This window comes from Mesoplodon mirus (genome assembly GCF_964341445.2).
Source record: "Mesoplodon mirus genome assembly, chromosome: 5".
Classification (NCBI taxonomy): Eukaryota; Metazoa; Chordata; class Mammalia; order Artiodactyla; family Ziphiidae; genus Mesoplodon; species Mesoplodon mirus.
The window spans coordinates 126960269-126972325 of record NC_138980.1 but is presented as its reverse complement, the minus strand read 5'-3'; the positions used below and the strand labels follow the sequence as shown (position 1 = coordinate 126972325).

At 37.5% G+C, this 12057-nt stretch overlaps 1 protein-coding gene across 1 annotated transcript in view; it reads left to right on the top strand.

Annotated features, from left to right (window-relative positions):
* The window catches only part of FCHO2 (FCH and mu domain containing endocytic adaptor 2), a 115158-nt gene that overhangs the window by 40280 nt on the left and 62821 nt on the right, over nucleotides 1-12057 (top strand). Inside the window, exons 7-8 of the mRNA XM_082620477.1 lie at nucleotides 4729-4827; nucleotides 5555-5651. Of these exons, the coding sequence (XP_082476603.1) occupies nucleotides 4729-4827; nucleotides 5555-5651 (196 nt within the window). The remainder of the gene's footprint in view (nucleotides 1-4728; nucleotides 4828-5554; nucleotides 5652-12057) is intronic.

The following is a 12057-nucleotide window of genomic DNA, read 5'->3' as shown; positions in this document are numbered from 1 at the left end:
GAGGACATTGGTAGATGATGAAGACAGTAATGATTATGTATGGGTTTTAAAATTGACTTATACTTAAGAAGAAAACTGGAAATGACTCAGTGCTGAGGATATAGTGGTTAACAAAACCGTCAAGAATCCCTGCTCTCGGGCCTCCCTGGTGGCGCAGTGGTTGAGAGTCCGCCTGCCGATGCAGGGGATACGGGTTCGTGCCCCGGTCTGGGAGGATCCCATATGCCGCGGAGCGGCTGGGCCCGTGAGCCATGGCCGCTGAGCCTGTGCGTCCGGAGCCTGTGCTCCGCAACGGGAGAGGCCACAACAGTGAGAGGCCCGCGTACAGCAAAAAAAAAAAAAAAAAAAAAAAAGAATCCCTGCTCTCATAGAACTTCCATTTTAGTAAGGGAAGACAGACAATCAGTTAAAAACAGTCTGTCTCGGGCTTCCCTGGTGGCACAGTGGTTGAGAGTCCACTTGCCGATGCAGGGGACACGGGTTTGTGCCCCGGTCCGGGAAGATCCCACATGCCGCGGAGCGGCTGGGCCCGTGAGCCATGGCCGCTGAGCCTGTGCGTCCGGAGCCTGTACTCCGCAACGGGAGAGGCCTCAGCAGTGAGAGGCCCGCGTACCGCAAAAAAAAAAACAAAAAAAAAACAACAGTCCAATTTGGAAGGCAGTATCATAGACCAGTGAGAAGGATGAGGGTCAGTGTGGTGGCCTTGGAGAAGGAGACAAGTGAATGCATTTGGAGATGACAGGGGTAGGGAGAATGGGAGAATTCTAAAGGGATTCAAGATCTCTTCCAGGTTTTGGCTTGTAAGCCTATGTGTATAGAGATGAATGACAAAGGCTAGATGAAGAGTGGTTAGTTTGAGGGGTCGGAAGAGCATGAGATGCTCAGTTTTGAACATGTAATTTTGAGCTGCATATACCTAAGTGGAGACATCAAATGGGCAGTTTTGGAGGCTGTAAGTAATCTTGCCTGGACATAATATTCACATCCCTTATCCACAATTCTGAATTCCAAAAGCTCTGAAAACCAAAAATTTTTTCCTGGAACTCATTTGGCAGCAAAACTTGAACCAATGTGAGGCTGATTTGTAGTCTCTTTATCCTACTTAGACTGAATATACATGTTTTCCTTTAGTGTTTGATAAACAGATGCCACTGCAGATCCTGTTGGTAGTATTATGAGATACATGGTAACACCATGTTATCTTTATTTTTAAAAATCCAAAATATTTAAATTCCAAAACAACTGGTCCCAAAGGTTTTGAATAAAGGATTGGGCCTTTATAAAATAGGGGCTGGACAGTACACACAGCCATAATGACATCACCTTTGGATAGAGTGTGGGGAAATAATGGCCAAGCTCTGAGAGGTTCATCATTGTCAGTTTGGGAGAGGAAGAGATGCTGAAACCCAAGTAGGAGAAGCCAGAGAAGGAAGAAAACTGGGAAATGGAATGTCATGGCAGCTGGGAAATGATAATGTTTCAAGAAGGGTTTACTTGTGTTAAATGAGGCTCCATCTCTAGTGAGATAAAAAGTTTCAACTTCTATAGCAACTGAGGTCATTGTAGACTTCATCAAGTTCTCTTTTATCTTTTAAATCATTAGGAACACTCATTTATAAGGCAGTTATTCTTGATTTGTTAATTTCCTATCAAAATGATTAGTTTCTATCAGTGAAAATGTTTGCCTTTCAGTTATTTAATTTGAAAAAACAAATTAGAATTTGTTAGAGTCAGTGTTTTTTTTCTTTCTTTCTGTGGTACGCGGGCCTCTCACTGTTGTGGCCTCTCCCGTTGCGGAGCACAGGCTCCAGACGCGCAGGCTCAGCGGCCATGGCTCACGGGCCCAGCCGCTCCGCGGCATGTGGGATCTTCCCGGACCAGGGCCTGAACCTGTGTCCCCTGCATCGGCAGGCAGACTCTCAACCACTGCGCCACCAGGGAAGCCTAGAGTCAGTGTTTTTTGTTTGTATATATTACCTTATAAAGAACCTTCAGCACTCATCTTTCCCTCTCCTTATCTCTTTCTGCTTCCTCATTACATTTTTTCAACTTGCATTTTAACTGTTTATCTTGCCAATTCCAAGATGGAAACATTAATTTGTTTGAGCAGATGTTTAACCATGGTTCTTTTAAATAAAGATGATGGTATACTGTGCTGATGTGTATATGTGTTCTCTCTCGTGTTCCCTCTTTGTCTCTCTCTGTCTCTGTCACACACGCACAACTGCAGGACAGGTTAACTTTTGTTTCTTAATAGACAGTAGACTTTATTTTGGGTTATTTAGAAGGGAAAAGAATTCTTTTGCTTCTCTACTTTCCTTTTGTTCCAGGCCAAGCGGGTTGACTTAATCCTAGTGGGAAGGGGCCTGTCAATCTAGTGAGAATGAAATTTGGGTGGCAGGACATATATTTACCTGGGGTGAAAGAAGTTAGAATTTACTTGGAGTACTTGTGATGTAAGTTTTTGCATTTGAGTTGAGAATAAGCATGATTAAAATTGTGACTCTGTGCTTATGCTTTTCACCACTGTCGGTTAATGACACTTAAAAAACTTGAAACAGTAGGGAGATTTTGTTTACTTTGAACAGTTAGATGACTAGTTCAAGGAAATTTGAGATTTGCTTGAGCAACACCCTCAGATTAAGGAGTTTTAGTATTAGAGTGCTTTTCTATATCTCTCATGGCTGACAAAATTGTACTTTAAAAAAAAACTAATATAACAATACATGTGAACACAGTGAATAGGAAATTGCAAGGAGGAAAAACTCTGATTTGTTCAAGAAGATTTATTCATTTATATTCACACACTTGATACTATATTCCCATTGCTGAATAAACTCTGAGCTTATTTCGTAGTCACTAATTTTGAGGAATTCTGATATTTAGCAGTCCTCCCACCAAAAATAAAGAACAGTTTCAAGATTGTAGCTGAATCCTGCTTTTAGTTCCTGTTTGGCTTCATGCTTCAAGATACTTCTAAATTATTGAGGATCTGACTTATTCAATGTAGGTGTTTCAAGAGAATGAGAAGAAGGCACAAGTTTCCTTGGAATTAGGGATCATCCATTTGAAATTAGTGCCTGTTTGACCAAGCTTTCCTGGATTTGGGACTACCTGTCTATGAGAAAATATCTTGTTCATTAAATTGCAGAAATTTAAGCAGAGGGTGAATTCTTATAACATGAACGTAAAATAGGATCATGCTCCTCCTGAATGTTCCTCAGTTCTTAAGAGTAATTCAGGATCTCGCAGTATTGGTATTCTCATTGGACTTGGTCAAAATTAGTCAACACAAGCACTCTATTTTAACTCTTGTCATTTCTCATGAATAAAATGCATTTAAGTTTTTGGACTTCGTTGCATTACTGCCAAAACTAATTTCACCATAATTGATTTTTTTAGAAGTTCAGACCCTTTACACAAATATAGACATGATTATTTGGCTTAGTGATTTCTGATCACGTAACTCAGTGCTGAAGAAAATTGGACATTAAATATGGGGTGAGGGAATTTAATTTGATAAATTAGGGAAAAATAGCAAACATTTAGGCCTGCTCCTTAGAACTGATGTAATTTGTCAAGAAAGTGGGTAATCAGGTTTGTGCACTGGAAATGACAAATGTATTTTTGTTTGAAAATGACTAGTTCAGCATTTCCCAAATCCTATTATGAGGAATATTATTGTTCTGTGAGATATTAATAGATATTCAGAGAAGAAGAAAAAAAGGGTTGTATGGTCAAAGAAATTTGGAAGACACCGGGTTAAGCAGAGTGAAACAAGTTTTGTTACTTTAGTATTTCTCAGTTACTTCAGTTTTTAATACGTTTATTGTGAAGCCAAGTCTAGCAGTGGTTTTCTTCCTAGGGAGTAAATATCAGAATAACCTGGGATTTTTTTTCCAAACAACATTCTTACCTCTTTCCAGCCCATTGCCTAAGGAGTCGTGGAGGATCTATTTGCCTTATAGTTTGAAAACATTCTCCAGGTCATCTGAATCATCTCTACCTTCAGTTGAGAACTGCTGAGACAGAGTATATATACATACAGGATATCCCAGATTTCTTTGACCATAGACTGTCTCTTTTGGAGACTATGTATTAACATTTCAAGAGTTAGACCTTTTTGAAAGTCTATGGGCTAGATTGTAAAGTCTTAAGAAGTAAACTGTAGTTTTAGCTCTGCAAACTAATTGTTTTTCAGTTTTTGAAATACTTCTCCCTTGTTTTTTTTTTTTTGTTTTTGCGGTATGTGGGCCTCTCACTGTTGTGGCCTCTCCCGTTGCGGAGCACAGGCTCCAGACGCGCAGGCTCAGCGGCCGTGGCTCACGGGCCTAGCCGCTCTGTGGCATGTGGGATCTTCCCGGACCGGGGCACGAACCCGTGTCCCCTGCATCGGCAGGCGGACTCTCAACCATTGCGCCACCAGGGAAGCCCTCTCCCTTGGTTTTTTGACACTATTCTCTTCTGGGTCTCCTTCTAATTTTCTGACCATGATTATAGATTTTAATTTGTGGTATCTTCTAATTCTGAAAAAGTCATATTTGCCCGAGAAATGATGTAACAAAAAGTTAACTTTTTTTCGATGCTGTATTTTTTGATGCATTGTTAAATATTAAATAATAATGATAACTTGATAAATTTGGTTAGCTGTATTAAGATGACTTCTAAAAAGTGTTTTGATTTCAGAATATATCTATGTGTGTGTAATTTTTTATATTCGTTACCCAGAAATTTCAAGATATTGAAGAAACTCATCTCATTCATATAAAAGAAATTATAGGATCCTTGTCAAATGCTATAAAGGAAATTCATTTACAAATAGGCCAGGTACGTTTTTACTTTTATTGAACTGATTCATGAGAATTTTATGTTCACTTCTGACTCTAAAAATCATAACTCATAACATGATACTGAATTATTTCAGGTAAAGAATATGTATTTACATGTATTAAATACAAAATAACCTGGATTTTACCATCCTCTCAAGGATGATAATTTAAATTAATTATGGAGTTAAAATTCTGAAGTTAACAATTTTTGAATATTTCTTTATTACAAAGTTTTACTATTTTAAAACTTAGAATAGCAACTTCAGTAAGTTATAGAGCTTGTGCTTAGAAATTTTCAAAAAATATAAAAGTGCCTTAATGATGACATTTGGGGTGCATTGAAATATAGTAGAGAAAGATGAAGTATTATTCTTGGTTACTAAAGTTCTAATACTATTTTCATTGCTGTATAAGTTTTATTTATCGTAGGATTTATGTCCCTGAAACACTCAAAGATAGGAACAGGACACTGCCTTGACTTCTAAGGCTGTGAGACCATATGTTAAGGGGTTCACGTAAAAAGTGGTTTGTATCCATAGATCTACTAACAGTGTTAGTGAGGTAACAGAGCATGTTAGGCAAATCAAAGTTCTCAAAGGCTCTGGGTCCAAAAATATATATTTTGGTATAATGAATTTTAATTGTTTTGTGGAAGTTTTGTCTGAAATACAGTAAGAATATTTATGGAAAGTGAAAAAAAACTTATCTTTATTTCATTTTAATAGGTCCATGAAGAATTTATAAATAACATGGCTAACACTACAGTTGAAAGCTTGATACAAAAATTTGCTGAGTCAAAAGGCACTGGGAAGGAAAGACCTGGTAAGATGACAAACTTTGCAAGGAAACATATTCACATTTCCCATCCAGTAACAAATGTGTTTGCCTTTAAATTCCAAAATTGCAAAATGGAGCTTGGGAGATACCTAAAAATCTGTGTGAAATCTCAGATATCATTTACTTTGTGTCTGATGGTATGTTAGGTTTTTGTTTTGACCTTCAGTAGTTAATAATTTAGTACTACTTAAAGTGGTTATCATACCTTTACTAAATTAATATATTACAGTTTATTTATATTTTCAAAAGTAGAGTTAGCAACAGAAGGCCATTTTAATGAGACAAAGAGTGGGAGAGAATATTAAGCCCTCAGAGCATTGAGGCCAGTGGAGAACATTTCTTAAAATTTAATAACTTTTTTCTTTCCTCATTCACATATATATTCAACAGATTTATTTATTGGGTGCTAATAGTATTCTGGGTACTGTTTTAGACACTGGGGAATATACCAGTGAGTACAGGCATCCTGGTTCCTATTTTATGAACAAATGATTACGGGTTTCCTTAATCTTACTTTTAATAAGCATGTTATATTATATCAAATATAATAAGCACCATTCTCTTCTCCTGCTCAGCATACTTACAGTCTTCTAGATTTCTTTTGTTTTGTTTTGTTTTGTTTTATTTATTTCTGGCTGTGCTGGGTCTTCATTGCTGCGCACAGGCTTTTCTCTAGTTGCGGCGAGTGAGGTCTACTCTTTGTGGTGCGTGGGCTTCTCACTGCGGTGGCTTCTCGTTGCTGAACATGGACTCTAGGCGTGTGGGCTTCAGTAGTTGCAGCACGCGGGCTCAGTAGTTACAACACACGGGCCGTAGAGCGCACGGGCTTCAGTAGTTGTGGCACATGGGCTCAGTAGTTGCAGCGCGCAGGCTCTAGGGTGTGCAGGCTTCAGTAGTTGTGGTACGTGGGCTCAGTAGTTGTGGCGCACAGGCTTAGTTACTCCACGGCATGTGGGATTTTCCCAGACCAGGGATCGAACCCAGGTTCTCTGTATTAGCAGGTGGGTTCTCAACCACTGTGCCACCAGGGAAGTCCCAAGTCTTATAGATTTCTTGAATCTATTAGTTACTCTACCATATTCTTGCAAGATACTTGTTTTCACGCCACAGGTAAAAACTATTCAGTCCAGTAAAGAAGTTAAAGTATAGTTTAGAATTCAGGAAGATGAATAAGTGATTTGTAGAGAAGCCTGGGAGCCATTTTTCTTCAGCGCAGTTCACAGCTAAGGCTTGAAACCTAAATCATCTGCACTTCCTTTTTCCCATGTTTCGTCAAGTTTCAAATTGTATTGATTCAATTCCATTAGTATTTTTCCCTTCAGACCTTCCTTCTTACCTACCTCATTGAATACAGCAGCAGGTTTCTAAATACTGGCACAATAGAGATTTCTCTAGTCTATTTTACATGTTGTAGCACATTAATGTTTTGGGTATATAATTATGAACTCATACTGCATTACTCATAAATCTTTGACTTTTCATTATAGACAGAATGAAATTTAGATTCTGGACTTAGATTCAAAGCTTTTCGGGATCTGCCCTTGCCCAATCTTTTTTTTTTTTTTTAATAGATTTATTTATTTATTTATCTATTTATTTTTGGCTGTGTTGGGTCTTCATTGCTGCACACAGGCTTTCTCTAGTTGTGGCGAGCCGGGGCTACTCCTGGTTGCAGTGCATGGGCTTCTCATTGCAGTGGCTTCTCTTGTTGCAGAGCACGGACTCTAGGCGTGCATGCTTTAGTTGCTGTGGCTCAAAGGCTCTAGAGCGCAGCCTTAGTAGTTGTGGCACACAGGCTTAGTTGCTCTGTGGCATGTGGGATCTTCCTGGACCAGGGCTCGAACCCATGTCTCCTGCATTGGCAGGCGGATTTTTAACCACTGCGCCACCAGGGAAGCCCCTGCCCTTGTCCAATCTTTAGTCTTACTTTCCATTTTTCTTTTCTGGCACCCTCCATTGCAGCCAACCTGAATTGCTTGCTGTTTCCTATCCATACCCCGCTTTTGCCCTTGGTACCTTAGTTGCCCTTATGTCTACTCTAGAAAATGCTATATCCCACTCATTTTTCAAATGAATAAACTCTTAAAAAGCCGGGTTATGTGTTACTTCCACCATCAAACAGAGAACTTTGTACTTTTTTTTTGCATTGTTGTTGTCTACCTTAAATTTTAGTAATTGTGCTTTTATGAAGAAAAGTTCTGTTTTTGATTCATCTGTTTATCTTTATTATGTGTAAACAGTACATTTGTGTTGAATGAATGAACAGATGAGCATATATGGTAAGGTTAGGATGTTAAAGAGGTTGGAATGGATGGATTTGCTATTAGATAAGTCTTGGTGAAGGAATAGTAAATAATTATGGTTAAATTTAGTGAATACTTACTTTGTGCCATGTACTATGTCAACTGCTTTGCAGGCAAACTTTGATCTTCAGGAACTCTTTGAAGTAGGTACTGTTATTCCCATTTTACAGATGATGGAAATATTGAGAGGTTAAATTACTTGCCAAAGCTAAGTACATGCCAGAATACTGGGATTAAATTTCAGGATCCTTGACCTCAAGGCCCATGCTTTGGAGAAATTAGAGTAGAACTACCTAAGTTTACATATGTAGGAGAATGAGGATGCTGAGATACATAACTACAAAATAGTGTGAAACCCTAAAACTCATTGTAAAGATTAAAATGTAAGTGAAAACCAGTTAAGAGAGGTAAAAACAATTGAAGAATTTTTATATAGAGCATTTAGAAGTATTGATAGAATAAAAGCAAATGTGTATTGGCTGGTTAAAAATGCCTTAGACAGAACTGAATAAGGTTGATAGATTGTATCATTATCAGTATCCTGTTTGTGATACTGTATTGTAGTTTTGCAAAATGTTATCATTGCAGGAAACTGGGCAAAGTATACAAGCAATCTTGCTGTATTTCTTTTCTTTTTTCTTTTTTTAGAACTGTACCATGAATCTACAATTATCTCAAGAAAAAGTTCAGTTACTTTCTTATCTGTGGTATAGCACACTACTTAGTCCTGTGGTTTGTGGTCTATACTTTACTACCAGTGAGACCTATAAGCCTCAGTGCCCTCATCTATAAAGTGAGGATAATAATAGTACCTACTTCATGGGGTGGTTGTGAGGTTTTTATTGAGTACTTAATAAATGGTATTTTCTAAAAATTAATACATACCTGATTAATAGTTAACTACTATTGGTTATTGTTTATAAATTTAAATTTAATGGCCTCTGGCTTCCCTGGTGGCACAGTGGTTGAGAGTCCGCCTGCCGATGCAGGGGACACGGGTTCATGCCGCGGTCCAGGAGGATCCCACATGCCGCGGAGCGGCTGGGCCTGTGAGCCATGGCTGCTGAGCCTGCACATCCGGAGCCTGTGCTCCGCAACGGGAGAGGCCACAACAGTGAGAGGCCCGCGTACCACAAAAAATAAATAAATAAATAAAAATTAAAAAATTTTAATGGCCTCAAGATATATGGCATGTAGAAAATTTCTGTAACTAAATGGTAAGAGGGAAGCCAAGATTGGTGGTGATGTGGGCTTTCCTAGAATTACTGAACCCAGAATTACGTGACTGTTTCAGGCTGACTGTTGACATTGTGTATATAGGTGACTGATTTTCAAAATAAGTGATCCTAGAACTAATTTAAGGGGAAAAAAGGGAGTGGTGTGGGTGTGGAATGGAAAGAGTAAGTACTACTTCTCCTGTTGACTTGCTGTGGGTGAAGAGTTACAGCTCTTTCGTACATATTTGTTCTATTTATGTCTCTAGAGGGAGTCCATTACAGTGATGGAAATTTTGTGTTTCTCAGAAAAATAACACGTGATTGTGGATTTTGTTTTGTAAGAAGTATTCTAACCTTGAGTTGTATATACTATTTTACTGTTAACATTTTTTTCTCCTGTTTTGTAAGGGCTCCCTCTTCTGGATGAGTTCCTCTGTAAACTGGTTTTAGGCCTACGGGATACACATTTTAAAAAGAAAACAAGAGGCCCAGTTCTTTAAAAACTTTGTATAACTGAAAGTTAACCTATTTCTCTTGCACTGAAAAATTTCTTCAGTCAGTTATCTGTTGAGCTATATAACCTCTAACTTTATGTCTCCAATTCTCCTATGTAAATCAAACACTTTGAGAGCATTAAATTTTTTTCCTATTCATTGAGACTATTTTATACTAATTATGTGTAGTGTCATTTTTGTCATTACTTTTTTTTATTGAGATATAAGTGACGTATAACATTGTATTAGCTTTAAGGTATGTAACATAATGATTTGATATATGTATGTAATGCAAAATGATTGCCAAAGTAAGTTTAGTTATTAACATCTATTCCCACACATAGTTAAAAATTTTTTTTTCTTGTGATAAGAACTTTTAAGGACTACAGTTGGCCCTGTCTGTCCAAGGATTCCACATCCACGGATATGGAGGGCTAACTGCATTATGCCATGTAAGGGACTTGAGCATCTTGGAAACTTAGTATCTGCAGGGATCCTAGAACCAATTGCCTTTGGATACTGAGGGATGACTGTACTCTTTTAGCGGCTTTCAAATACATAATATAGTATTGTTAACTAAAGTCACCATGCTGTGCATTACATCTGCAGGACTTACTTTGTCTTATAACTGGAAGTGTGTATGTTTTGACCACCTTTACCCATTTTGCCTAGGGGGGGACACCCCCATCTGTTCTCTGTATCTATAAGTCCAGGTTTTTTTTAGATTCCACATGTAAGTGAGATCATACAGTATTTGTCTTTCTCTGACTTATTTCACTTAGCATAATGTGTTGTCACAAACGGCAGGATTTCCTTCCTTTTTATGGCTGAATATTTAGTTTGTATTTGTGTGTGTATATATATACACACACACATATATATATGTATATATAGATACACACACACCATATTTTCTTTATCCATTCATCTGTCAGTAGACAGGTTGTTTCCATGCCTTTGCTATTATAAATAATGCCACACTGAACATGGTAGTGCAGATATTTTTTTGAGATGGTGATTTAATTTTCTTCAGATAAATATGCAGAAGTGGAGTTGCTAGAACATATGGTAGCTCTATTTTTAATTTTTTGAGGAACCTCCAGACTGTTTTTGTCATTACTTTTTCAGTGTTGTAGTGCCTTGCCTTCTGGAATTTGAGTCACTTTAAGTGTATGCTTTGAGTATCAAAGCACCTGTGGTCTGAAAGAGTCATGAATAAACAGGTGTTTTCTAATTTTGAATGTCTTGTTATGTTCTAACGACATTATCCTAGGATTTCTACCCATTCTCATATGTTTTAGTTGTAAAAGGAGATTAAAATCCATATTTTTGAAATTTCCTGTTTTACAGTCATTCTGCTAATTTCACTATACTTTTCAGAAAAGTTAAGCAAGTTTCCATTTATAAGAAACAAGGATAGATAACTTAAAAAGTTGGTAGGCCATTGTCTAATATGTTTAAATAAAAGATTTTTTTTGCAGAGTTTATTTATATTTTCATTATATGATAATATAGGTTTATAGCTTCCATTTGAGGACTTCCAGGGACTATAATGTGTTTAAAGATACAAATAGAAAAAGCCCCAGAAAGGTAGACATAAAATATTGAAACAGCAAGCCACAAAGAGAAAGGGAAAAATGAGATTATTGTGGTCAGACTGGCTAAATGTGAAATTAATTTATTAGTTTAGATATTTGGAATATTCTAGCTTCTACATTAGGTATATTATTTTAAAGTATGGGGGTGGTGGTGGCAGTGGGATGAATTGGGAGATTGGGGTTGGCATATATACACTAATATGTATAAAATAGATAACCAATAAGAACCTGCTATATAAAAAAAATAAAATTCAAAAAAAGTGAAAAGAGATTAGATCAGTGGTTACCAGTGTCATGGGGATACGGGGTGTGGGACTGGGGAACTGAATGAAAGTGGTCAAAAGGTACGAACTTTCAGTTATAAGATAAATAAGTCTTGGGGATGTAATGCACAAGATGATGACTGGCTAACACTGCAGCATGGTGTATCTGAAAGTTGCTAAGGGAGTAATCCCTAAAAGGTCTCACCACAAGGGAAACAATTGGGATTAACTGTATGAGGAGATGAATGTTAACTAAATTTATCGTGGCAGTCATTTCACAGTATACGTATGTCAGGTCATTATGTGGTATATAACAGACTTATACAGAGCTGTATGTCAATTACATCTCAATAAAAATGGGAAATAAAAGAAAAACAATAAAGTATAGGGTACAAGTATATAGATTAAAAAAAAAAAAAAAAAAACTAGTGATCTTTCCAGACCCCTCAAGGATTAAGAATAATGCCAAACCTATAAATGGAACCTCCTTCCACTCCCTCCATGAAAGTTTTTTTT